At 52.4% G+C, this 27,377-nt stretch overlaps 1 protein-coding gene across 1 annotated transcript in view; it reads left to right on the forward strand.

The window, feature by feature from the left end:
* The first annotated feature begins 427 nt into the window (after positions 1–427).
* The window catches only part of LOC124965797 (RH-like protein), a 38,913-nt gene continuing 11,963 nt past the window's right edge, over positions 428–27,377 (forward strand). The window contains exons 1-7 of the mRNA XM_047526970.1: positions 428–560; positions 8,856–9,042; positions 12,687–12,837; positions 17,928–18,075; positions 19,190–19,356; positions 21,333–21,467; positions 23,950–24,071. Coding sequence (XP_047382926.1) covers positions 428–560; positions 8,856–9,042; positions 12,687–12,837; positions 17,928–18,075; positions 19,190–19,356; positions 21,333–21,467; positions 23,950–24,071 — 1,043 coding nt within the window. The remainder of the gene's footprint in view (positions 561–8,855; positions 9,043–12,686; positions 12,838–17,927; positions 18,076–19,189; positions 19,357–21,332; positions 21,468–23,949; positions 24,072–27,377) is intronic.

Raw genomic sequence — 27,377 nt, forward strand, 5'->3', positions numbered from 1 at the left:
CCTGGATCCACCTCCAGCGCAGCCCCTGATGCAGCCCTGCTATGAATAGTGGACCCCCCAGCCCTAGTCAGGGCTGCTTCTCCCTCTGGAGACAGCGCGCATCCTCCCTTGAGTATCGACTTCCTAATTAAACCTCTGTCTATGCCTCTGTCTGGCTCCTGCTGAAATTCTTTTCCGTCCCACATGCCAAGAACCCCACTGGCCGTGCGTTTACTTCCCCCTCTCTATTGGGGCTCCTGGGACTCCTTCCCCAGCCTGGTCCCTCTGCTCTGCATTAGCTTCAGGGACAGGCCGCAGGATCAGCCTTGCACCCTAAGATAAGGCCTTGGGCGGGTGTCTCCCCTGCCACACCCTCAGGTGGGTGTGGGAGACACAAGTGAGGCCCGGCGGGCACTGGTGGAACCCCTGCCGGGTGCACAACGGCAGGATGGGCTCCAAGTACCCGCGGTCGGTCCGGGACTGCCTGCCCCTGTGGGCCGTGATGCTGGAGGCTGTGCTCATTGTCCTCATCTCTGTCACCAGCTTAGGGGACCAGAAGAGGTTCACAGTGGCCTATCAAGGTGAGGGGCCACACCTTTCCCACTGGGGAGGTGGCCATGGAGGTGAAGAGGGGAGGTCTGTGGCTCTCCATGGGCAGAGGTGTTCCTCTCCACAGAAGTCCCGAGGAAAGAAGGTCTCCTCCTCTTCCACAGAGTGCGCCAGCTCACAATTTGAGCAACCCGGGCATCGCTGCCTCCATGAAGCCCGCCTGGGTGTGTCAGCACAGAGCTTGGGGCCTCCTTTCTGGTGTTCCCCGAATCCCCCGGGCCAAGGGGCCTTTGCAATTCTCGACTTCTTTGCTTCCTGCGACCATCTCTCTCTTTAGCACCTAGGAATTTTGCGTGATTGTTGCTCTGGGGCAGCTGCTTCCTTTTTTGGGGTCTCTCGTTCTTTTCTGTACTCTCGGCCACCCTCCCCTGCCTTCTTCTCACTTAGTGGCTGGAAAGTCTGTGTTCTGCCTGCAAAGGCAGAGTCAGAGGCATGACTGAAGCAGAGTGTAGGATGGTGGTTATTTTATATGCAGCTAAAAATACTCCAAGACTGTGATGAGAACAACCATAAACAAGACAGATGTCCACAGTGCCTTTGTTTAAAAAAAAAAAAAAAAAATTCAAGATGCATTTCCAGTCTCTCATTGGGCTGATAGGTCGTTAACAATAATAGATGGGCCTCCTGCGGGGTGTCCAGGGGGCAGAGTTGAAGCCTGAGCCCAGATGTGTGCTTTTCCTAAGTGATGTCAGTGACGAGTGGGTTGGATGTGAAGGGGAGGCATCCAGGGACCCCTGGCAGAGGCGGTGAGAACAGCAATGATGCAGGGAAGGAATCTCCTGCACCACGGAAGCCTGGCTGTCAGCGCCAGATGAGTGAGACCTGGGCATAGTTTAGTTCATTTCGTTAGTTTATTTTTTTAATCCAGTACAATCTTTATTTCAATCACTGCCTCCATTCTGTCACGCACATCCAGCGTGGGGCCCAGACCCAGGCAGGTTGGAACTGACGCTTACTACGTAGGTACTGGGCACCGCACTACGTGCTTTTCATTAAGCCTCTCGGCAACCTTATGACGTAGGTCCTATAACGGTCTCCGTTTTTCACTTGAGGAAACTACCCACGTGGACATTAAGCAACTTGTCCGAGGTCGCTCGGCTAGCCATAGCACAGCAGATTTAAATTTAGGCATCCTGGTTTTAGTTTCCATGCATTTAACCATTGTGTTCCATACAGGAGCATCGAATCACTTGTCATTAACAGTAGGTGTAAGAGCCACTCATCCAAACCCACAGGATGGCACCTGGGGGCGCGTTCTCCACCCACACGGTGCTGCTAACACAGGTGTGAGGTGTCCTCAGAAACTCACTTCGTATGGAAGCACAGAGGAGGACCCATGCCCAGGCAGGAAGACAGGCCGAGGGCAGGAGGACTTCTGAAGGGAGGTGACTGCCAGCCAGGTGTCACAGCTCAGTAGGAGTTAGCCAAGAGGGAAAGGAGGGCGGCCCCAGGAGGCCTGTGGGTGCACACGCAGGGTGACTGGGCCAGGGTTCAATGCCGCAGTGTTCCTGGAGCACAAAGAGGGAAGCAGGGTGTGGTGGACCCAGCGGGTGGAGTAAGGAGTTGGCCTCCATTCTGCTGACCTAACAGGAAGCAGGCTTGTGAAGAGCTTGGGTTTGGATCACAGACAACCTGAGGAACGAGACCAGGGAGGCGCTCCTCTGGACTGTCCACCTCAGGGGTCTTTCAGCTTCTCGCTGTGCTCACCACCGAGCTGCACGCACAGCCTGTACACAGCATTTTTTGAGCATGCCGGTAGGCTCAGCGTGGGAGGCTGAGGCCAGAGGATCCAGGGCCAGAGTGGACAACATAGCAAGGCTCTGCCTTAAACAGAGGATATGTATCTATTGCACGCACACGTTTAAAATGGCTAAAGAGACCAAAATGAAACACATGATATTCAGCACCTTCTTGATAATTTTGAGTTGTCTTGATTGACTTCCTGTCAGATCTGACTTTTGATTGACTTTTTTTAAGCCTCCAAAGTGACTGATGAAGTCTTGCACAGAAGGTATGTGTCACTCTTCCCTTTTCTTTCTTTTTAAAAATAATTTTTAGTTGTAGGTGGACACAATATCTTTATTTGTATGTGGTACTGGGCCTCAGCCCCAGCCCCTCCCTTTCCCTGTTGTCCTTTAGCTGCCCTTTAGCGTTTGGCCTGCAATCTGTGCTTTTTTGCAGGTATTGTTTAAGTCATTAGTCCATTTTTGCAGGTTAGTTGAGTTAAATTGAGGTAACTTAATCTGTCTGCCCACTTAATCTAATCCAGTTCATGTAAACTGCGATTATTTATTTATTTACTTATTTATTTATTTATTTTGGGGTACCTGAGGTTGAACTCAGGGGCACTAGACCACTGAGCCACATCCTCAGCCCTATTTTGTAATTTATTTAGAGACAGGGTCTCAAGGAGTCGCTTAGCGCCTTGTTGCTGAGACTGGCTTTGAACTCTCCGTCCTGCCTCAGGGAGGAGCCGCTGGGATTACAGGTGTGAGCCACCAGGCCCAGCCCAATAAATTATTTAAAGCTGTCAAGTCTTCTAAAAAAGACATTTTGAGTCAATCAGGAAATTTGTGAATATTCTGTGACATACAGGAATGAGTGCTAATTTTTTAGGCGTGATAAAAGTATATTTATTTCTTTTAAAGGTCCTGTTAAAAAAGTATATTAAAGTGTGTGATGTCTGGGGTTTGCCTTATGCCAGAAAAAAAAAAAAAAAAGATGGAGAGGAGTAATTTCATGTGACAGTCATCAAAATTTGCAGATGGGTACATGGGATCACTACGCTGTTCTCTCTCTCTCTCTCTTCTCTCTCTTCCCTCTCTCTCTCTCTCTCTCTCTCTCTCTCTCTCATATACTTAAAATTTTCTAGAAGAGTTCAAGACAATAAAATGAAAAGCCCTGCCATTCCTTGCAATATGATCATGATGAAGAGGTACACGGCAGCCTCCCCAGCTTCGGAGCCTGGGAGCCTGGGGGCTGACAGGCTGGGCATGTCCCGGGCGATCCCAGGTTGATCTGAATATTAAGTCGTTGCAAGGAGAATAACCCAGGCAGGGAGTCTCAAAGCGTAGTCCCCCAACAAGCTGTCTCGGCATCCATGAGAAATGCAGATTCTCAGCCAGGCTGATCGGAAATTCTGGTGCTGGGGCCCAACCATCTGTGTTTTAAGAGCCTTTGAGGTGATTCTAATGCACGTGAGAGCTGGAGGACTATGGAAGCTGGACCTGTTCAAACCTTGCCTCTGCGTCTTACTGAATAACTTTAGGGCAGTTATCCACCCTGTCTCTGCCTCTCTGCAATCTCTGTCACATGATGCTAGTACTCCTTGCATTAAGTTACAGCATAGAAAAGAATGCATGCATAGAGCGATAAAAAGCACCAGTTTTTACTATTAGCATACTATATTGTTTTCAGCTTTAGTTTCTTTTTAAGTAAAAACAAAACTAGAAGTGCTCATCTTTTCTTGCTTCAGCCCTGTCGGGTCTTGGGCATCTTCTGAGGTGTGTGTTCCTGTTCTCCTGACCTCTGACTGGTGATGAGGTCAGATGAGCAGAAGCAAGGAGTTGGATGAAAGAGATGTTTGGGAGGTAAGATCAGCCGTACTTGGTGAGGGAGAGGGAGACTTCGAGAATGTCTCTGCGTGTGTGATTGGTGTATGACTGTGCCAATTCCTGAGATGGGAAGTACAGGGATGGGGAAGAGGCGTTGGGTAAATAGGGGAAGCAAATTCTATTGATTAGCTATGGCGACATACCAACCATCCCCAGACTTAGTGACTTAAAATAACAACCATTTAATGTACTTATGACTGGGATTCTGTGTGACTCAGCAAATGAGTGGGGCCCAGCTGGACAATTTTTCTTTTGGTTTTGCTGAGGCTCACTTATGCATCTGTACCAGAGAGGGTTTTAAAAAAATTTTTTTTTTTTTTTTAGTTGTTGTTGGACCTTTATTTTATTTATTCATATGCGGTGCTGAGACTCAAACGCAGGGCCTCACACATGCTAGGCAAGAGCTCTACCACTGAGCCACAACCCCAGGCCCACCATGGAGGTTTGTCTAGGCTGGTATGACCTCACCTGACCTCATCCGTCTGTCGGGCAGTGGAACTGGTGGCAGGTAGGACCATGATTACTGCAGGTTCTCCCAAACCCTCATCTGGCAGTCAAAGCGTAGGCCCTGGTATGGGGTGCTTGGCAAGTTTCTGCCTAGAACTGTCTACCAGTGTCCTATTGGCCAAAGCCAATTACAAGGCCAAGCCCAGGTGAGAGGGTTTCAGAGTTTCATTGGGGTCATTACACAGAGCCTGCCCTAGGGGTGCCTCATTGGGGGACCATCCCGATCCTGTGCTGTCAATACAACTCCATGACCCCTTGTACTCAAAGGCAGAGAGAAGGGCTACAAGAAGACAGGAAGGCTTCTCCAGCCACATGGAAATGCCCCAAACCCTGGCACCTTCCATAACTCAGCCTTGGACAGTCCCTTTGGGAAATCTCCTTCCCTCTTCCTGAGTTGCTGCTGGGAGGGAGCTGGGAGGGAGTAGAGGCCATGGGGGAGGGAGGCAGCGTGGGCTGTGGAGGCCATCCCAATCAGCGGTGGGGAGCACAGGGTGGAGGTTCATCCAGAAACCGGCCCTGGCTTCAGGGATGTTGGTGCCAAAGTTTCGCAGGCCAGAGGGAGGGGGTCGGTGGGTGTGGCACATCCAGAATCACAGGCGACTGCCGCAGAGTGATGGACTCAGAGCTGAATGCAGCTATCCAGAGTTCGTTCTCTGCAAGTGAATGAAGGGGACTGGGGAGGGAACGGTCTTGCCACAGGGCTCCTGAGTGGCCGGTGGGGAGCGGGTGCCCAGGCTGGGCAAAGTGACGTGCCCACAGGGCCATGTGGTGGTTTCACAGCTGTGTCAGACTGGGAAGCTGGGACAGGCGGAGCCAGGCCCGAGCCCTGGCCCCTGCCGCTCAGGCCCATGAGCATCACCACTGCACAGTCCGCGCCGGGCAGAGGGGCAGGACCGCACGGTAGTCAGGACGGTCGGAATTCACACCCCTGCCCGCCCTGCCCCGGCCGTGTGGACTGGGCCAGGCGACAGCCCTCGCGCCTCCCTTGATCCATCTGGGTGCGAATGGGGGAGAATGAGCCTGGTGCCGAGGGGCTGTGGGGGCGCGGCTGGGATGCCCTTGGAGGGGGCCGGGGTCCGGGGGCGCATCCTCCTCGTCCCTGCTGTTCACAGGGCGGCTAGCAAGGCCTGGACGCTCGTTGTCGCCTGCCGGTTCACCCTTCTTTCTCCAAGCCATGGGGTTTTCGTACACTTCTCCAGAAGGCCCGGCTCAGACCGACAACCTGTCTCTGGGCCCAGTCCTTGGGGGCTCTGCGGCACAGCTGCCTCTTATCACCCCCAACACCTCGAGATCCATTAGCTTATCAGACCCATGGCTGCTGCAGGCGGCTGACGCCAATGGGGATGCCCTGAGCAGGGGCCTCAGGGTGAGTCAGGAGCCCGGCAGGCCTGGGCCTGGAAGAGGCAGTGCACGGGGCAGGCCCGGGAGGGAGCCCAGGCTGAGCATCACAGCAGCTGGGTGCACGGGTTCCGAGGCAGCTCTAGAAACCCTGCCCTACTCTCATCTTGGCAGGGCACGGTCCCTCCCCGCAGGACAGCGTGGGGACGTGGGCTCCAAGGCCGTGAGCTTTGACACCCGGCATCAGGTTGACATCCGGGCCATGGAGGCTCCCGCCCCCGGCCCTGTTCTTTGACTTTCTAAGCTCCAGGGCCCCACCTCTCCCCTCCTCCTGGTGAGTCTTCACTCCCAGCCTCCCCTAAACTGCTCCTTAGAATATTCTAGAGCTTCCAGAGCCCTAGAGAATATCAAACCCAACTCCCTTGTGTTACAGGTAGGGAAACTGAGGCCTGGGGAGGGGTAGGGACTTGCCTAAGGTTCTCTAGCACGGTGAGGTTAAAAAAAGACTAGAGGCAGCCTGGCCTGGAGGAGGGACCCTGCGCCAGAAGTTCAGAGCTGGGATCCACTGGGGCGTGCTGGGTGGCCTCGAGGAAGTCACACATTCTCTTTGGTCCCCTTCAGTAAAATGGGAGGGAAACAGGGATCTTTCGTAGGTCCAGGCCCTGTGCCTACGGCACTGCTGCAAAATGGCGGCTGAACTGTGTTGAACAACAGTGTCTGACGAAAGGTTGAACTTATTATCTCAAGTGGGGTGTGTGGTGCCCACCGGGCCCAGGCCACCCCCTTCCCATGGTGCCTTCCATTGCCCCTCTCTGGGCCCCAGGGCCTCCTGAAGGAATCATGCCACCCACCCACTGTGCCCTCTCCTTTCCCAGTTCCTGGGGGGCCTCCTGCATCCTGGGATCGTCCAGTTGATCTGGAAACATCAACAGCCACCAAAGGTCCACATATGTGGCGGACCCTGGTTGTGTGTACTTCTCTATGAACGTGGATTTAAGCGGATTCTGTAGGTTTTTCTCACTCTCGAGATAGGGGATGCTCTCTTTCGCTTCAAGTGAATAATCCTTGCTTTCCAAAATCAATCCCTGCTTGTGCCTCCAAATAAATAAATAAATAAATGGTGGACTCTAAGTCCAGGGGGCTCTCTGGGACTGTGAGGGGCTCAGGGATGAGAACTCCCACAGTGTCACAGGGCCAGGCGTGGGGCTCTGAGGCAACTCAGTTCTTACTGTGCTGATTGTCATGACGATGATGGACAACTACCATTTACCCAGCATTCTGCACGTGCCGGGGGCCCATACCAAGCACTAGAACAGAATTTTATTTCCTCCAGAGCTGCCAGCCCCCTCCAAGGCGGGAGGAATCACCCCCATTAAGCTGAAAGTAAGCCACATTCAAGGCCACGAGGCGGACATATCAATGGACACTTTAACAGGTCAAAACTGGTCACCTGTTGGCAGTCTAATAGGGTTAGCCTGGTAGGAGATGAGAGAGCCAGGATCAAACAGCGTCTGAACTCGGAGTTCATGCTTTCTCCGTTTTTCTCCCCCCCCATGTGTACTGCCTCCACTCTGGCTGCAGAAACCTTCAACATGGAAAATAAAAGAAAGTAAAAGTCTCCCAAACCCAGAGACAATACCCACAGGAGGAGAGAAAACCCTTCAAGATTTCGCTCCAGGATTTACATGGTGCTCACTGACAAAGTGGCCCATAGCCTTCTGAGCCCCCGTGTGTCTTTTCCCATGTGATTCTGGCAACCCGGCGAAGGAGGATTATTTTGCCATTCAGAAAACGTGAATGGGAAGAGGACAGAGTGGGAGAGTGGACAGGTCAAAGGGGCCGCTGTAGGTTGAGATCCTGGCTCTACCACCAGGGGCGGGTCGCTTACCTTCTCTGCGATGTGGTTGTCACCCCTGTAGGAAGGCGATGGTGACCTCCTCAAAGGGCAGTTGTGAGGACCAAAGGGGCTGGAATATGTAAAGTGCTTTAAACACTGCCAGCACTTCATGTACACTTAATATATGTAGACTCAGAGAGGCTGAGTAACCAGCTGAAGATCACACAGCTAGAAAGTGCTCATTTGGATCCAAGTTTGCTGAGTTCTACCACATAAGCTGCTAACCATTTTTCAAAACTGGAATCAAATTAAAGTGCTTGCTCTTCCTTCTGTGGGGCTCTCCCTGCCACTGGGTGTGACTTTTCCACCCGCTGCTTCCGCATCCCCCAACTCAGGCTCTGAGGTCAGGAAAGGTGAGGGTCACCAGTGTTTGCAGTTGGTGGCAAAGGAGAGAACTGTTTTCTGGGGAGGTGACTTGGTTCATGCCAATGGGAGCTCAGGGCCTGCCTCTGCCTCCTCCTCCCGTGTGACCTGGGTCACGTCCCTGCTGTGGCCTCCTTTTCTCACGTGCATGACCGGGAGTCGCACCTGATCCCCAGTAATAGCAGCAATTACCTTTCCTGAGTGTCACCCATGTGCCAAGCATGGGTCCTGACGTTCTGCACTTGTTCATGTCATTATGCTTATTAATAAAAATAATTGCTACGTTTCCTGAGTGCTCACCGTGGGCCAGGCCCTGCCTGAAGTGCTTAACCAGCGTTAGCTCATCTGATCCTCACCTCAGCCCTGTGCAGATGTGTGCGATCCCCATTATTCAGATGAGAAAACTGAGGCCAGCAGGCAGAGTGATTTGACCAAACACCCTTACTGCAACGTCCCTTCCAGGGGTCATCCTGTAAAGCTCTCATTCCGTACCCACTCCTTTTTGTCTACTTCCTCCTCTCTCTTCCCCACCCCTCTTCTCTGAGCAGGCTTCCAGGATTTTACCATCATGGCGGTCTTTGGCTTGGGCTTCCTCAACTCGTCTTTGCGGAGACTCGGCTGGAGCAGTGTGGGCTTCAACCTCTACATGCTGGTCCTTGCGGTCCAGTGGGCTGTCCTGGTAGACGGACTCTTTTTCATTATCTTCAATGGGAATGTGCCCATCAAACTGAACAGGTAACCTCTGGGTCATCGAGGGCGTAGGGTATGAGAGGGAAGGTTCTAGAAAAGTTGGAATATCTTTTTCTTTCTAGCTCTGGTGCCATGCAATACTTAGGGCATACATGTTCTAAAACGTTGCTCATTGTTTGTCTCCAATGCCAAGTTAGCTGGGCATCCTGCATTTTATATGATGTCCCTGGTCGGTGGACTCACAGGCCTTCAGGTCTGCAGCCCTCCCTGGACCCTGGCTTTTTTATTATTGATTATGATTTTATGAAGTCACACAGTCAACAAAGGCTCATGGAAAAATTAAGAGAAAGAGAGTAGACAAAAGAAGCAGTAGCGGGGCTGGGGCTGGGGCTGAGGGGCAGAGTGCTTGCCTGGCATGTGTGAGGCACTGGGTTCGAGACTCAGCACCACATAAAAATAAATAAATCAAATAAAGGCATTGTGTCCAGCTACGACTAAAAAAAATTAAAAAAAAAAAAAAAAGCAGTAATGTCACCCCTGGAGAGACAGCCTCTTGAAAAGAGGTACTGCAGATGCTGATGCCAAGGAACAGTCGAGACCTTGCTGACCTGAAGCTAACTAACGTTGATCATTTAGATGCATTCGGATTGGATGCTAGGAGCCAGCAGACTCACACCACGTGCTAGAACTTAGATAACGGGCAGCAAGTGGGCATTGATTAGGGAGGAGCACAGAATCACCCACGGGCCAGTACATGGTCTCTAGGTGAAGGTGGGTTAATCCGGGCCATCAGCACTTGATAGGAAGAACCAAGTGACATTTTTCCTTAAGAATTTTGTGGGCCGGGGAGATAGCTCTGTTGGTAGAGTGCTTACCTTGCAAGCACAAGGCCCTGAGTTCTGATCCCCGGTACCGCAAAAAAAAAAGAAAAAGAATTTTGTTGTTGTTTTATTCAACTCTGTCCTGCCCATATAATGATGATACCATCTTAGGCACCTGGGGACATCTCAAGCCCTCCTGAGGCCACCTCTGAGGCCCTGCTAGACCTTCTGAGCACTGCTGTTGAACAGCTGTCCATGAGCCAGGCACTGCACTGTGCTGGCCACTTCACAGGCATTTTGTTTAGCCCTTCCAAGTAGAGGTCCAACCTTTATATATATAAGGTAATGAAGGCTCAGAAAGGCTAAGGCACTTGCCTGGGGTCACACAGCTAGGTGGTGGTGATGGCTTCGGCTTCTAACTATCTGCAACCTTTCTCACACACTCCACAGTGGTTGTGACATGAAACACGACCTTGCCGTTTCCCCAGTGGCCCTGGGTGGGGGTGGGAGTGTCTCCACATTTTTCATTTTAAAAAGCTGTAGAGCTGATTCCCAAGGGAATCGGTATGCCCTGGTGTCCCCCTGGGAAGGCCCCCAGGAGTTCTGACGGCGTGGCCCTGGGTTCTCAAGCCCTGGGACTTCTGCACGTTAGCAGGTCAGAGTGGGAGGTGTCTCGGGCTGCTCCCTTCTGATGTCCACCCAGGCCTGCTGGTCCTGACTCAATCCTGGAAGACAAGAAGGGGCCACTGGGGACTCCGTCGCCCTGCCCCAGGCCACCTGGGTCCTCCCAGCTGTGACCCTCACTGGCCTAGATTGGATCAATGGGCTTCTTCCTGCCAGTCAGCCAGGCTGGACTGATGGGGGCCCCCTGACCGTCTCTGGGGACAGGGTCCTCTCCCTCTCTCCCTGAGTCTCACTGGAAACCATGCTACCTGGCTCAGCACTGGACTGGTTCTGCCTTGAGTCCAGCACGGGGGATCCTCCTAGCCAGCTGTGTCCTTTGCTTCCCTCACACAGTGAGAGCTGAGTGGTAAATGACCCCAGTGGAACAGAAGATGAGATCAAAGGACCCACAACCAGTGATTCGTGTGTGTGTGCGCATTTTTGAGACAGTGTCTCACTAAGTGGCTGAGGCTGGCCTTCAACTTGAGAGTTTCCTGCCTCAGCCTCCCACTGAGTGATATTTTTAATGCTGTATTTTGAAAAATTCCAGAGGACTCTCCCTGGTGACCATAGCAATAGCTGACCTTCTTATTGTGCTCAACAAGCATTAACTCGCTTCACCCTTCCACAGCGGCAGGGGCATCGCTCTGCCTTATAGACCCAGACACTGGGGCAGAGTGGTTAAGTAATTTGCCCAAGATCATACAGCCAGGAAGTGGCTAAGTTGAACCTCCAGCCCGGGCAGGCTAACCCGGACACTGAGCCCCTAACCACTGTACTTCCTGGTCTCAACCTCTTCCCAGCACCACCTGGTTTCTGAGGTCTGAAATGCTATGGCTGGTACACATCCGCTCCATGAAACTTGCGTCAGTGAGCCAGGCGCAGAAGCACATACCCGTAATCCCAGCTACTCAGGAGGCTGAGGCAGAAGGATCACCAGTTCAAGGCCAGCCTCAGCAATTTAGTGAGATCCTAGGCAGCTTAGCAAAACCATCTCAAAATAAAAAATGGGAAGGACTGGGATGTGGCTCAGAGGTAGAGCAACCTTGAGTTCAACCCCCAGAAACAAAACAAAAACAACACGAGGCCCTTCTTGGGGAAATAAGTACTCACAAGGCCCAGGCTGCCCAGACTTACATTGAGTAACCCCTTGATCTAGGTCATTCCTGGTCCTGTCCCCTTGCCCTGTGCTCCGCTGAAGTCCTTGAGCCTTGAGCAGGACATATGTTAGCGGTGAACACTGAGGGAGCACAGGCTTTGGATTGGCAGCTGGCTTTGAACCTCACATCTGTCATTGCAAGTCAATTTTCCTAGTCCAGTGTCTCCTGAGCGGTCACTTGTCACCGTCTTGCAGAAGGTTGCCCTGAGGATCAGCACTTAAGTGGTGACCAGCCTGTCGTGAAGCACTGTGATCACTGTCCTGGTGGTTGTCACAGGGGCAGCATCGACTCCCGGGGGTGGAGGGGTCCCTGGAGCAAGGTGCTCAGGGGAAACGGACTGTGAGGTCAAATGCCACCTCCTCCAGGAAGCCCCTGTGAGTCCAGCGGGCATCACCCGCTCCTCCCGGAGAGCCCCCTCTGGCCTTGCTTGTGGCGTCAAGGATGCCAGCTTCTCTTCCTGAGTCAGGTCTCCATGCCCATCTTGGTGCTAGACACCACTCCTTCCAATCCCCGGCACCACCGGGAGATAAGTGTAACTATAGTTCTTATTTTACAGACAGAGAAACAGGCTCAGTGAGGATACATAGCTACTCAGGGAGCGAAGCTGGGATGGGAAGCTGGTGTGTCCCTCGTCCAAAGCCAGTCTCTCCATCACCAGGAGGGAGAGAGGGGGACGCAGGGCCGACAGGCGAAGGGCGCCCTCTGTCGAGCGTCTGCGAGGGGTGAAAAGAAGTGCCCCGGGCAGACCCCCGGGGGTCAGACCCCAGCGGGAGCCTCCTTGACTCACGTGACATTGGCGTGAGGCCTCAGAGCACCCTGAGCACAGAGCAGGCTTGGCTCCACTGGGGGACGGGGCAAAAGAGCCTGCAGACTGCACAGCCGCTCTCAGTGGGGAGACCTGTCTCGTCCCCACACTGTGTCCTCAGTGTCTCAAGCAGGGCCAGGCACAGAGAGGTGCCTGCTGGCCACCCGGCCGCAGGAGCCAGTGGATGGAGGAGAGGCGTCCTTCCCACGTGGTCAGGCTGGCCCTCCCTGTCTCCTCCAGTATGTACTCGGCCACCATGAGCGCTGTGACAGTGCTGATCTCCGCTGGGATGATCCTGGGGAGGGCCAACTTGGTGCAACTGACCATGATGACGCTGCTGGAGGTGACAGTGGTTGGCGTCACCAGGATGGTCGGCTGGAGATTCTTCTACGTGAGTCACGGGCTGGGGGGCTTGGAAAAGGGGGGTGAGGAGGCGGGGTGGGGGTGGGGAGGGCGCTGCCTCCCTTTGGTGAAGCTTCTGAGGTTTGAAAACATCAAGTCAGGACCAGACGGGGTTGCGAAGTGGTGGTCTGCGTTCAAACACCGCAGACTGGGGCCGTGACTTCCAAAAGAGGAACCCGTCCGATTGTACCTTACACTAGATAATCACAGGATATTTAAAAGAATGGATTCCTGGGCCCCACCAGCAGCGGGTCCAGCAAGTTGTATGGCCTGTGTCTTCTTTTAAATCAGTCAGTGTGTCAGTGATGACCTCTGTGACCTCGCTGGGAGAGACCGTCCGAAGTCCAGGTTTGAACCAGGCGTGGTAAAGCTCTCCTGCCATCCCAGCCACTCAGGAGGCTGAGGCAGGAGAATCTCAAGTTCAAGGTCAGCCTCGGCAACTTAGTGAGACCCTGCCTCAAAGTATAAAATTTAAAAAGGGCTGGGGATGTGGCTCAGTGGCAAAAGCATGTCGGGGTCCAATCCCCAGGACTAAAAAGAAACACAAATGTAGGTTTGAAGCAATCCGTGAAGGTGACGCCCGTCCAGATGCCTCTCCCAGACCCTCTGCCATCACCCGGACCCTGTGAAGACATGCTGAACTTCCTAGCTTGCAGATGAGAAAGATGGTGCCCAGAGAGGGGAAGGCACTGCCCACGGTCACACAGCAAGATAGATAGTGACTGAGCCCCTGGGAGAGCCCAGAGCTCTCACTTGATTCAGGAGAAAGAGCACTGGACTTGGGGCCCAAGACCGGTCTGTCTCCCAGTGCTGCCACTAATTCTTCAGCCCAGGTTCAAATCTCAGCTCCACATCACCAGTGCAGTCAACGCAGGCCCCCGCATTGACCTCTCTGTGCCTCAGTTTCCCTATCTGTAGAATGGGTGACTCTATCCCTACACCTGGGGCTGCTGTGAGGCGTCCGCAGTGAGGGGGTCAGTGCCTGGCGCAGGGCGTTGCCTTGGCGATGCTGTTTTCCATCCTCGTCCCCGTCCTCAGGCTCAATTGATTGGCATTGCTGAGGTGGGGACAAGGAAGGGGGCAGGAGTAGTGGGGATCGGGGGTGGCCGTTACTGGCAGTGAGTGACAGGTCTGTGAGGGGACACGGGGTGTGGGTGGTGGAAGTAAAGTGCAGGAGAAGGTTTCAGAGCAGAGAGGGAGGAGCGGGACCAAGGTGCCCTTGGCAGGGCGATGGGGCCAACGTCCGCCCAACTAGGATGCCGAGGTCGCGGCAGCTGGGAGGGGCAGGGGTCGCCATGTCCTGGAGGTCGCTGGAGGGCTTGGAGGGGGCAGGAGCCGTGGTCTGGAGGCAACACGGGAAGTTCTTACTGTTGGTTAACTTTCAGTGTCCTTCTTCAGCGTTTTCTCTTTTTTCTTTTTCTTGTTCTTTAGAAGAGGGAAAGTTTGTTTTAGGCTCATGGTTTCAGAGGTTCGGTGGTCAGTGACCTCCACGGCTCTGGGCCCCAGACGAGGCCGAAGACCATGGTAGAAGGGTGTGGCCGAGGAGTGTGGCCGAGGAGAGCGGCGGGGTTCACGGCAGCCAGGCGGCGAGGGGGAGGGAGAGCTCAGCAGTCCTTCCCTATAACCCTAAATACTCAGCGCGTGGTTCCTAAGAAAAGCATTCTCTTACGCAGCCATCGTCCAGTTATCGAAACTGAGAAATCAACCTTGAGATAATACTATTACCTTATTCCGATGTCACCAATAATACCCTGTCTTAATAATACCCTGTTAGAACAGAAGAAAGAAGTATTTTTCTGGTTCAGAATCACTCTTCCATTTAGTTCTCATGTCTTTTAAAACTGTCGTCAAGACTAGTTCCTGATCCCTTTATCTTTCCTGATTTTGATGTGTTTTGAAGTTAAAAGCCAGTCATCTTGCAGAATGTGGGTTTGTCTTCCATGTCCTCATGGTTGGATTGAGTGTGTGCATCTTCTGGGCAGAAATTCTACAAAAGCAACATTTTCTTTTGATACATCATATCAGGAGACAAGCTGTCGGGTTGCCCCTTTATAGGACATGTTCGCTTTGATCCCTTGGTTAAGGTGGTGTCTACCTGGATCTTCCACCGTAAAGTTACTATTGTCCCCTTTCTAATTAATAAACCCATTGTTGGGAGATACTTCCTATGACCACTGTTTCTCATCCAGCTTTCCCCAGGTGGGTTAGCATGCATTGATTCTGGCTTGAATCAATCAGTACTATGACAATTGCCAGTCTTGGATTTCTTTTTTTTTTTTTTTTTTTTTTTTTGCGGTGCTGGGGATCGAACCCAGGCCTTGGGCATGCAAGGCAAGCACTCTACCGACTGAGCTGTTGCCCCAACCCCAGTCTTGGATTTCTAATTCCATCTTCCCTTCTCCATCCACTAGATTTCACTTTTGCTTCATTCATTCATTCATTCATTCATGTCACTATGGGACTCATGGACTCACATAGGGCACACTCTCATTCCCTGCCTTTTCTGCTTCATGTAATGATAGATTACAACTCCTTGGTTCCAGAGAAGAAAATGTCCTTGGTGCTTTCTTAGGCAGAATGAGAGGAATTCAGAATAAAGACCTCAAAACTGGTTGTGGTGGCACACACCTGTAATTCCAGCTACTCTGGAGGCTGAGGCAGGAGGATTGCAAGTCCAAGGTCAGCCTTGGCCATTTAGTAAGGCCCTCAGCAATTTAGGAAGATCCTGCCTCAAAATAAAGCAAATAAATGAAAAAAAAAAAAAAAAAAAAAAAAGGACTGAGGATGTAGCTCAGTGATGGAGCACCCCTGAGTTAATCCCCAGCACACACACACACACACACACACAAGAAGCCCTCCGACCTCCAAGGGCAGAAAGTGCAGCTAGACTCAGGCAGGAAGGGACTGGACCTGCATATGAGTAGTCTCCATGCCAGGTGGTTTGTGCTCTCCGTCTTTGGGCTTCCTTCTCTGTGCGCACCAGCTTTCTCTTTAGTAAAAAAATATGTCCCTCCACCCCACCTTTCCATTTGTCCCAGATTCTGCAAAACACAAAAAACAAAAACAAAAACAAAAACCCCCAGCAGCCTTTTGTGTCCAGGGAGTCTGATTAGTCCACTGGGGTGTTTATCTCCCAGGGTCCAACCAGCCGCAACTGGCCTGGAAGATGTTCCACACAGAAAACGTGGCTGTCAGGAGAGGGGTGAATCCAGGGGTGAAACAGTACAGAGCTCTCCAACTCTGAATGGGCTTTATGACCGACATTGTAAGAGAATGCACATTAAGTTGACACCCTCTGTTCTCTTCTCTGCAACTTTGACTGGCTAGACAAACTGTCCCAGGGGAGGAGTCTGGCTCTGAAGGTTCAAGGTCCTCAAAATTTTTCCCTGGGTTTGTTCAGTGGAAGGGCTCAGGTGGTACCAGGGATGGGGACCAGGGCCACGTCAGGGAGGCAACTCAGGAAATGAAAATTCCAAGCCAACCATGATCCCTGTGCACGGCTTCTGGACGCCTGGTGGGACTCAGACTTTTAAAAGTATGTGCTCTCTTTTTGTTTTTGTGGTACCAGGGATGCAACCCAGGGGTGCTCTACCACTAAGCTACCTCCTCAGCCCTTTTTGTTTTAAGATAGAGTTTCTCTAAGTTGCTGAGGGTCTCACTCAGTTGCTGAGGCTGGCCTTGAACTTGTGATCCTGCTCCCAAGTCCAGCCTCCCAAGTCACCTGGAGCCCCGGTGTGTGCTGGGCTTCTTTGCAGTTGTCATAAGGGAGTCGCATAGACTTGCATCTTTATGTACGATAGAGGAATCCTTATAGCCGTTCGTCCATTTCAGGAGCATTTATTTAGTACCTATGATTTACCAGGACTCTTGTGGCTGTGAAATCATTCAGCTCTCCTGGAATTTCCATTCCTGAAGGAAGGCTGCAATTACCAAAAAACAGTCAAAAGCGATGGTGTGTTCCATGGCGAGGAATACCATGGAGGAAAAATAAAAGGGAGAAAGGGAAGGCGAATGTTGGGGTGGGGGACAGAGCGTCAGGTAGGGCAGGCAGGGAAGCCCCGTCCAGCAACTGAGTAGAGCTCTGAGGGGCAGTCAGCACAGCGGCTCTGAGGACAGTGGCGGAAGACCCCCGCAGGGTGGGTGGTAGACGTCTGCCCGGAGTTCAGAGGTGTCTCCGTCCTCATCGCCTGAGCCCAGGACACACGGCTCGTCCCCCCTGCCCTCGTCCTGCCCACGCTGGAAAGGACTTCCTGGCACCTGCACGACCTAAGCGGAAGCCTGCTGGGGGTGAGGAAGAGGAGCAGGGGAAGGTGGGGTGACGGAGTGCAGGGGCTGACGGCTGGGGTCGTCCTGAGGCCACAAGGATGAGACTCAGTGAGGCGGGACCCTCTGGAGGACTCTGGGCAGAGAACTGGCGAGATGGGACTTTCGTTGAACAGGGTTTCTTGCTGCTGCCACGTGGTGAATGGTCAGCAGGGAAAGGGTGGAAACAGGTTTATTGCAGGAATTTGGGGTGATGGTCAGGGTGGCTCAAACCAAGGAGGGGCCCGTGGGGAGTGGTAGTAAAGATTCTGCTGATTCTGGTTATTTTGGGGAGGCGCAGCTGCCGCCTGTCCCGGTCGCCCCTAAGTGAGTTATTGAGGCTTACTGAGTTTAACCCTCCTGAGGAAAATCAGCACGCAGCTAGAATTTACAGGAGACCTTGGAGTGGCATCCTAAGAAGTCTGGGTACTTCCTGTTGCAAAATTTATGTCCCTCTTAACTTCAGGCAGAACTGAATTTCAGCTGAAAAGTGGAAAGAAGTGGGGCCAGCCATGTGGCTTTTGCCCCACCTGAATGGACCTTGGCCAACAGCACTGAAGAGCGCTGATAAGGCCGCCGGCAGCTTCCCTGAAGCCACCCTGCTGCCCCTGGGCACCTCTGCAGGGAAGGCCAGCTGGCAGGGCTGGATAAGCTCTGAGCCTGTCTGGTGACTTCAAGTCGAGCCTCCTGCAGGAGGCCCAGAACCTTCTCGAGCAGCCATGAGGCCGCCGGTGGGGAGGACGTGACACTCACAGCTCCCTTGGGGTCTCACTGCAGATGGAACACCACATGGACGCCCTGGTCTTCCCCGTGTTCGCCGCCTATTTCGGGCTGATTGTGTCCTGGTGCCTATCCCGGCCCCTTCCAGAGGGAGCGGAGGAGAAGGCTCAGATGGCTACGAGCCCCAGCTTGTTTGGCATGCTGGGTAAGGACCAGGTGGCCGGGTGACCTCCTGCCTGGGCTGAGCCACGCGGGCACAGGGGTGAAGTGTGTGAGGTTAGGGCGACAGCAGGTGGCTCGGGGTCCTGCTGGAGGTTGGGCCAGGCTGAGGCTGGGCTCTGGTGAAATGTCTCCTGGGCCCTCTCACTGGGGTGCCTGAGGCCCTCCAGCACCCGTGGCCTCCAGCAAGGCTCGCTGAGTTCACCTCTGAATTAAGCATCTCCTTCTAAGGGCCCGACTTCGTCAACGTCCAGTGGAGAGCAGAGGTCATTACACCTGAGTTTATTCAGTCCTTTGGTCCTCAGCTGAAAGGAGGAGACCAGACAAGTAGAGACAGTGGGCCCATGAGCAGGAAAGGGCGGGAAGAAACTAGCAACGCTGGATTCTGAAAAGCAGCAGGGGACACCACCAACTTAGGTGGCTGGGAGGGCCGTGGAAGAAATCAGGCAGAAGCCTGGCATGGTGGCACACGCCTGTAATCCCAGCGGCTTGGGAGGCTGAGGCAGGAGGATGGTGAGTTCAAAGCCAGCCTCAGCAAAATGGAGGTGGTGCTAAGCACCTCAGTGAGACCCTGTCTCTAAATAAAATACAAAATAGGGCTGCGGATGTGACTCAGTGGTTAAGTGCCCTGGGTTCAATCCTTGGTACCAAAAAAAAAAAAAAAAAAGAAAAGAAAAGAAAAGAAAGAGAGAAAGGAAGGAAGGAAGAAAGAAAGAAGGCTATGGAACCAAATGGAAGCAGTGCTTTGATTTTCAAAGCATGCATTTGGGGGCGGGGCTGTGGCTCAGTGGCAGAGCACTCGCCCAGCATGCGTGAGGCCCTGGGTTCAATTCCTAGCACTGTAAGACAAAACAAAAACAAGTAATTAGATTAACAGGGACCAGGGTCAGGAGCCTGAGGTTTATAGATTTCAGCTCCCAAGACCTTAGTTGGCCTGCCTGTAAAACATGTTAGCTGGTCAACTTGAGGCTGCAGAGGGGAGAATCCTGAGGGGAGCCACAACTTCCCCGAAGTCCTGCAGCTGGAAAGTGACCAAGTCGAGTCTCCTCTGGAGGCTCAGGACTTTGGAGCCCATGCCAATGACCCTGTCTGGTCCCCAGGTACTCTCTTTTTGTGGATATTCTGGCCAAGTTTCAACTCCGCTCCGCTGGACTTGCCAAGTGAAAAGAGGACCGTTATTTTCAACACCTACTTCGCCCTTGCAGTCAGCGCAGTGACAGCCACCTGCGTGTCAGCCTTGGCTCATCCCCAAGGGAAGATCAACATGGTGAGGAGGGGCTGCCCCAGGGCACACTCGGGTGCAACAGGCCAACCACAGGTATCCGTGTCTGGCTCCCAGAACCAGCCTCACGGGTCAGGGAGGATGGCGGGCTGCCAAAGCTTCCTTGTCTGCAAAACAGGAAGAAAGCTAGGGGGTCACAATGGGCCCTGGAACTCAGGAGCCCGTCAAACGTCACAGGCTCTCTGCAGGGGAGTGAGTCAGTTCATCAGCGCTGACATCACACAGCCCGCATTTGAGCCCCGTTTCTGCTAGTTACCAAAGTCAGCTATCTACCATAAACCACCGTCAGCAGAACAGACTAGAACAGGGTTAGTCAGCTTCTCCTCTTCCCTCAAGAAATTTCAAGACTGAAATTAGCATCATCAGAAGTAAAAAAAATTATGATAGTCACACGACCTGGGTCAAGCCACTTCAACTCTTTGAGCCTCAGCTGTCCCATCTGTAAAGTGGGAATGAAGAGAGAATGTGTATAAAGTACTTAACAAGGAGTGGATGCGAGGCAAGGTTAGCTGCTGTCATTGATGTGGGGGGGCGGCTGTGTGCACAAGTTTGGGGAGGACCGATGGGTCAGAAGAGAAGGCTGGTGGGGGTAAGAGAAGAATGGAGGCACTTTGGATTGTGTAGAGGGGAATGAGGGAGGGGAGGGGGCAGGGGGAGGAAAGACAGTGGACTGAGACAGACATCGTTACCCTATGTACACGAATGGTGTGACTCACATCGTGCACAACCATGGAAATGAAAAGTGGTGCCCCATTTGTGTACAAAGAATCAAATGCAGTCTGTAAATATAAAAATAAATACAATTTTTAAAAAAGAACCATATGCAATCTAAAATGATTAAGAAGTTCTTGACCTCAGAGAACTTGAGATCTTAGGAGGACAGAGACAACTATTATAAGACACAAACTATATTATGGAATATAGGCGTAAAGAAATGCTATTGGTTAAAGGCTACAACATAAGAAAGTTGAACAGTAATCTAGCAAAGTGTAAATATCAGTTGAAGTGGGTCTTCAGGGTTTTTTCCTTCAATTTTTTTCCCAGTTAAAAAAAATCCACCAAAAAAAAAAAAAAAAAAAAGAAAGAAAGAAAGAAAGAAAAGAGAGAGAGAGAGAGAGAGAGAGAGAGAGAGAGAAGAGAAAGTCAGAGGCAAAGCAGATTCTCAGATGATCAGGCAGGGGTCAGGCAGCCAGAGGGGCTGGGGAAAATGGTGGCTGGCGGGCCTGGAGTGGAGGCAACGTGGTGCAATGACAATTCATGGCATAGTTCCAACGCTGAGGGGAGGTCGTTGTTGCCACACCTAGGAGCACACAGGAGGGGTCGTCCATGGAGGCAGGACTTGGTATCGGGTCAGGAAAGCCCAGGACCTGTGCCAGGTCCCAGGGCTCCAGGCCTGGTTAAAGTGAAGGGGCCAGAAGGGATCAAGACAAGACTCCAGATCCAAAGCGTGAAGGACAGCAGCAGAGATGTGACCCGGGAACAGGGTCTGGCTTATTGGAACTGGATCCAGTTACAGGGAGTGGCATCGGCACCAGGTAGCCAGTGACAATAAAAACAACAGCAGTGGCTCATGTTTATTAGGCGTTTGTTCATGTTCTGCACCGGTTACTGGCTCAGGGCCTTATATGTGGTAACTAGGTCCTGACAATAGTTATGAAGTAGGTGTCATCGGAACCCTGCTCTTCTCAGTGCCCAAGAACACATCTAAGTGCCCACGAGTGAGCTTGATGGGCCAGGATGCTGGGTCATTCCCTGCCTGTGACTGCTTGCTCCTGAGCCTGAGAGGTGGGACTAGGGCAAGCCCGTGCATGAAGGTCCTCTGGTCCCCACTGAGGGGAGGGGATGTTTTCAGGACAACAGAGCAGGAAGGACATTACAGGGCTGCTCTGCAGTCAGCTCGCCAGCTTCGGGCAAGGTGGGGTCCCTGCCTCTCTTCGTTCACCCCAGCTGTTTCTTTGCAGATTCACACCCACAATGCGGTGCTGGCTGGAGGCGTGGCTTTGAGTGCTCCAGGTCACCTAATTTCCTCTCCTTGGGTTGCCATGCTGCTGGGCCTTATAGCTGGGTTGATCTCCATTGGGGGAGCCAAGTGCCTGGTAAGGAATTGGACAATGAATACTCTCCGCTTGGTCTTAAGTCTGCAGACGCCTGAGTCCCTGGTGGGCCACTGTGTTCTGCCATGGGCTGCGTTAGGCGTGTTTGGGTGCTTCTTAGGTTGGCTTCAAAGCCTGGCAGAGGGACCACCCTAGTTAGCTGGTGCATCTGTTAGGGTGCTGGGGAACGAGTACTTGATTCATTGGAGCTTGCTCCGGCTAAGAGGGGATTTGTTGTAAGGGTGGCAGGGCGTCTAGAACCCGAGGACAGAGACCCTGCGGGTACCCAGGAGTTACTGCATGTGAAGAGATGCCAGGAGGTCTCTGTCTACTTCTTTCCTTGCTTTTCCTGAATATCTGCTTGATTCTCAGTCTGTAGACCCGCTTGCCCTTCTGCTCCACGTTGTAGAATGTGGTCTTTTGCTTCAAGAAAATAGCAGGTAGACTCTCTTGGTCCCAAATTCTCTGGAAAAGGGGCTCCTTGGTTTAACTTGGGCCATCTTTGTCTTTGGCTGGGGTGGAGGAGCTCAGGCACAGGCTGCTGCTAAGGAACTGTGGGGGTGGGGGGAGCAGCACCCAGAAGAGGAGAGCTAGGCTGGTAATCCAGGTCCTTTCCCCTCTGATAGTTTAATTCTTCACATGGATGGATTTTTCATCCTTCTGTACTCCATGGGTAATGATTATGCCAGAATGCTCCACGCTAGCCAATTGGTTATGAAGTACATCTAAGAGAAATGTCTAGGGACATCAACTCTTAAAGAGTTTGAAGACACCACATAGAAAAAAAGGGGCTTTTGAAGGCTGAATGTGGATAAACAATGGATATGCCAGGAATCAGTTTTGACTCAAAATAAAGAATTGACCAAGTTTGATTTGACCAAAGATAAGGCAGTCTGCTTTTCATCTCTGCGGTGCGAACAGATGTCTTTTTATGTCCTCTGGCTTTGAAACCCTGAGATGAAAGGAGAACATGGCAAAAAAAGGATGCATAACAAGGCCAGGCGCTGTGTTGCCCGCCTGTAATCTCAGAGACTTGGGAGGCTGAGGCAGGAGGATCACAGGTTTGAGGCCAACCTCAGCAATTTAGCAAGATCTGATCTCAAGATATAAAAAGGGCTGGGGATGTGACTCATTGGTAAAGCTGCCCTGGGTTCAATCCTGGTACTAAAAAAAAAAGTGCAACAAGTCACCGTCAGGCCCAGTGTCCCTTGCTTTTTTTGGGTCCTTCAGTTGCTCTGATATAACCAACTACTGGTGTCTGTGTGGTGCTATTCAAAGATCATTAGTTAACTAATGTTTTTATTCATCATATACATTTTAACACTTCTCAAGCTATAGTCTAGTGAGGGAAATGGACAGACAACCACAGTGCAATAGCTGCTACTGGAATTTAGATGTCTAAGCTGGCCTGGGACAGTCAGGAAATGAGTCCCAGAGCAGAGGACGTCTTAGTGGAGCCGTGACAGGTAAGTGGTACTGGCCAGGTGAAGAAGTGAGAAGTGTATTCCAGGCAGAAGGAGCTGTGTGAACAAGACTCAGTCGTGAGAAAGCACGTGCCCCACCGGGAGACACAAAGATGTTCTCATGGCCAGAGCCTGGGGTTCCCCTGGCAGCCTGGTGGAGCCACAGAGGAGGAAGAAGCCACCTCCTGAGCTGGATGACTAGTCTAATCTAAATTCTTTTTTTGGCGGGGTGGGTACCAGGGATTGAACTCAGGGGCACTCGACCACTGAGCCACATCCCCAGCCCTATTTTTGTATTTTATTTAGCGACAGGGTCTCACTGAGTTGCTTAGTGCCTCGCCATTGCTGAGGCTGGCTTTGAACTCACTATCCTCCTGCCTCAGCCTCCCGAGCTGCTGGGATTACAGGCATGTGCCACCTTGCTGGGCTTAATCTAAATTCTTGTCTTCTCTGAAGACAAGGGGGTTCTACGGAGGGAACCAGCCTGATGCAGTTTGCGCCTGGGCTGCCGGGGAGGTGGAGGGAGCACAGGATAGGCGTCAGAGGTGCTCAGCGCCCTCCTTCCGACCTCATCTCAACGATCATATTTTCTAAGGGATGCCATTTAAGCCTGTCTAGACCGGTGCTTACCCATCCCCCACCATCCCCCACCCCCATCTACCGGAGTGTAGAACGTGGGCGGAAGCCAGGCTGCTGCTAAACATTCTGCGAGGCACAGGGCAGCTTCTCCCTGTCCCCAGCACAGAATCATGGGCCGCAAATGTGAGTAATGACCGCACGAGTTCCTGGCCACTCAGAGTGTGAGCCGTGGACAAATCCCAGGTCCCCCCAGGGCCACCGATTGTCTGCATTTACACAAGCGTCTCAGGGATGGAAGTGCACGTTCAGGTCTGAGAGGGGCTTTTGTAGGTGAGCCTCACATCTGTCACCACTTGGTGGCCTGGAGGCCAAGGGTGTGTAAAAGGGGTGGGGACAGTTGGGGTGTCACTTGCAGATACACTCACAATGCCATTTGTCCCCAGGTGAGTTTTAACCAAGTGCTGGGGATCCAGGACTTCAGTGGGGTGCACTATACCTTCGGCTTGCCGGGTCTGCTTGGAGTGGTCGCCTACCTCATGCTGCTTTGGAACGCCAAGCCTTCCTTGTGGGTAACTTGTATCCCGTGCAGTAGGACATGTGCCCAGGGCCCTGGGGAGGGGGGCGTGCGTTCAGGGCCTGGCGCTTCCTAGTCCTCAGGAATAAGCTGGTCAATAGTCTTCCCTTGCTTGGGTTATCACTTCCCCGGCCCCTCCTCCCCTGGGGCAGCTCAGGTGCAGGGCCAAGGTGGAGCGCAGAGAGGCCCAGACATGCAGGCAGAGCAGAGCAGCCAGGCTGAAGCCGCTGGGGCTGTTTTCCAAACCATGGAGCTGAGGCTGAGGTTAACAGTCGGCTGGATGGCCTTCAGGTCATTCCCCCCACATTCCTGCAGGGACACCACAGAAACGCTCCTGCCTCGGTTGCCCCAGTATGAATGGGGACAATGAGAGGGTCTCCGCTGGTGGGGTTGTCGGGAGGCTGTTTAACCACGCTGTTTGGTTAAGAAGATTTAAGAAGTTAACGTAGGGAAGTCTAAGCACAGCCAATCCTCAAGGTGCAGAGAGGGACGGGGCTTGGTGGCCGTCTCACTGTGAGGGGGGATCATGGGCTTCTGGATGAGAGGCAGGCTATGTGTCCCCCCGAAAATGGACAGCAATAAGCACTTAACTTACCAGAGCCCTGCTCTGACCGCCTGGAGTTCCTGTGAGTTTTTGCTGGACGTGGCTCGCATAAACTGAGACCGTACAGGTGAGCTGATACAGCATGATGACATCACTCATATAGACCTCCGTTCGTTGCCTCCTTTCTAAGTGCTAGTCATTGTGGCCCAAAAAAAAAAAAAAAAAAAAAATTACACGCACCATATGATCTTCACAACCAGCGATCTGCCCAAGGTCACTTGGCTGGAACCTGGGTCTAAAGGTGGAAGAAGTGGGGTTCGAGCCAGTGACTGGAGGCATCTCTGAGAAATCGTGGAGGGGGTGGGGTCTCTTTCACCTCTTGGATCCTGTGGAGCTCCGACAATTGAGGCGACCATAGCCCCAATCTGTAGGACGCTCATGGGTGGGAGAGCTGTCCCTGCCTGAGTGCTGAGCTGAGGAGTACCCCCACTCGGGAGGGGAGAGGGTGGTCTGTGTGGAGGCCCCTCGGCAGTGTCGTCCATGCTGCGTCTGCCACTGTTTTGATAGCTGTGCCCCTCCAGGTAAATCGCTTCCTCTCTCTGGGCCTCAGAACCCCACTCTGTAAAATGAGGGGTTGATCCAGCAGGGTTCCCAGCTCAGATGCCTGGAGGAACCAGGCAGATAACATACAAAATGAGACCCGCCCAGGGAGGCTGGCGGCTGCTCTTTCAGTTCAGGTAACCACTGCTGTGCAGGGACCCAGGTTCCGTGTCACTAGATCCAGTGTTTTCAAGAGAAACCAGAAGTCCAGAATTTTGCATGTGTAAGCTGGGGCGGGCTCGACGGGCACAGTTAGCAGCCAAATAAAATGGGACAGAAAAGTGGCCGAAGCAAGCTTTATTGGAATTTGGCTCTCGGGCGAAATTCCCAGACCCCCGGGGTATAGGGACCCGGAGAAAATCGCACACGGCCCTGGCTGCCCAGGGTTTTTATAGACTAGGATGGGAGGGGGTCTTGTTGAGTGACAGGTGGGTGTGAAGGGTCAGTGGAACTTTCCATCCACCTTGCTGCGAACTTTCTGGTCACCTTTGGCAGACTGGTCTTTGTTCTAGCTGCTCAGTTTTGCCCCCTACAGTCGCCTAATTTCCAACCTAACAGCAAACATTGGTGAAAAATTCAAAATCATTAGTAACGCTGGGTGGACTGAATTCTGTTTGTGGGATGCCAACCTTTAACCTGTGGACCATCTACACTTCTAGGTCCCCAGTTCCGTGTGGCTCTGTGATTCTCCTAGGACAGTGGTTCTCAGACATCAGCAGCACCAGGGAACCTGCTAGAAATGCAAATCCTACGGCCCCACCCCAAACCTACTCGGAATAGGGCCTGACGATCTTTTTTTTTTTTTTGTACCAGGGATTGAAACCAGGGGCCACATCCCCAGCCTTTTTTTGTATTTTATTTACTCTTGCTGAGTTGCTTAGGGCCTCACTAAATTGCTGAGGCTGGCTTTGAACTCACAATCCTCCTGCTTCAGCCTCCAGAGCCACTGGGATTACAGGCATGTGTCACCGTGCCTGGCCTAACCACCTTTTTTTCTTTCTGGACTGAGGATGTAATGCAGGCCTTGCACAGGCTAGGCAAGCGCTCTACCGCTGAGCTGCACGCCCAGTCCCAGTGCTGCTGTGTTTTAACAAGCCGTCTAGGTGAGTCTCAGGCACGCCTGAGTTTGAGACTCACTGGCCTACAGGATAAAAAAAAAAAAGTCAGCAAGTGTGCTGGCAGAGGACTAAGAGACTCTTCTTAATCTTGGGAGGACAAAGCCTTCCCTTGCACTTGCTGATTACTGCGGTGTAAATGCTCCTACCAGCTGATTCAAGCTGTATCACTGAACACAGCTGGGCAGATCAGTCCTGCAGCTGTACAGCCATCAGGGTGACTCAGCAGAGGACCAAGCAGAAATTGTCCTCTCACCTCTGCAGGAATCTGGCAAAGCAAAGGGCAGAGTGACAGCCGTGACCCCCTTTGGTGAGAACTTTGGTCTGCTGGAAGCAAAGGCCCAGGCTTTAGAGGCAGACAGAGCAGGGCGTATTTACCATCATGTGACTGCAGGCATGACCCTCAAGGTCTTTAAGTTTGGGTTGTTCTGTTTCTTTTGCCAGGTTGGGGATGGAGCATGTTAGGTGACTGCTGTGCCACTGAGCCATATCCCCAGCCCTATTTTGTATTTTATTTAAAGACAGGGTCTCACTGAGTTGCTTAGGGCCTCACTAAGTTGCTGAAACTGGCTTTGAACTCGTGATCCTCCTGCCTCAGCCTCCAGAGCCACTGGGATTACAGGCGTGCGCCACATGCCTGGCTATGGCCCCCGTTTTTGGGATGTTTATTGGTGCTGCTGCTTTCCTACCACAGGCAGCTCTGCCCAATGGGAGGGTGGAGCGAACTGCAGTCAGGACACACAACGTGAGGTTCGGATCAGCGGCTTGATTAGCTCTGTGACACTAGGCAAGTCAGTTGCCTCTTCATCCATTCCGTGAACGGTATTTGCCAGTTTTCTGTTCAGATGAGCACGTGGGACCCAGGCTGAGTGCAGATGCGGTGCTTGCGGCCGGGATGGGCTGCTTTTCACTCATGATGGGATTTTTAAGTGATGAGCAGAAGTAATGCTGAATCGTGCAACACAGGGTGTTCTTTTTCCATCTTCAATTCTCATTCAGGACTTTTCCCCCTGGTTTATTTAGTTTGATATGGTGTTG

This window comes from Sciurus carolinensis, chromosome 1 (genome assembly GCF_902686445.1).
Source record: "Sciurus carolinensis chromosome 1, mSciCar1.2, whole genome shotgun sequence".
NCBI classification, from domain to species: Eukaryota; Metazoa; Chordata; class Mammalia; order Rodentia; family Sciuridae; genus Sciurus; species Sciurus carolinensis.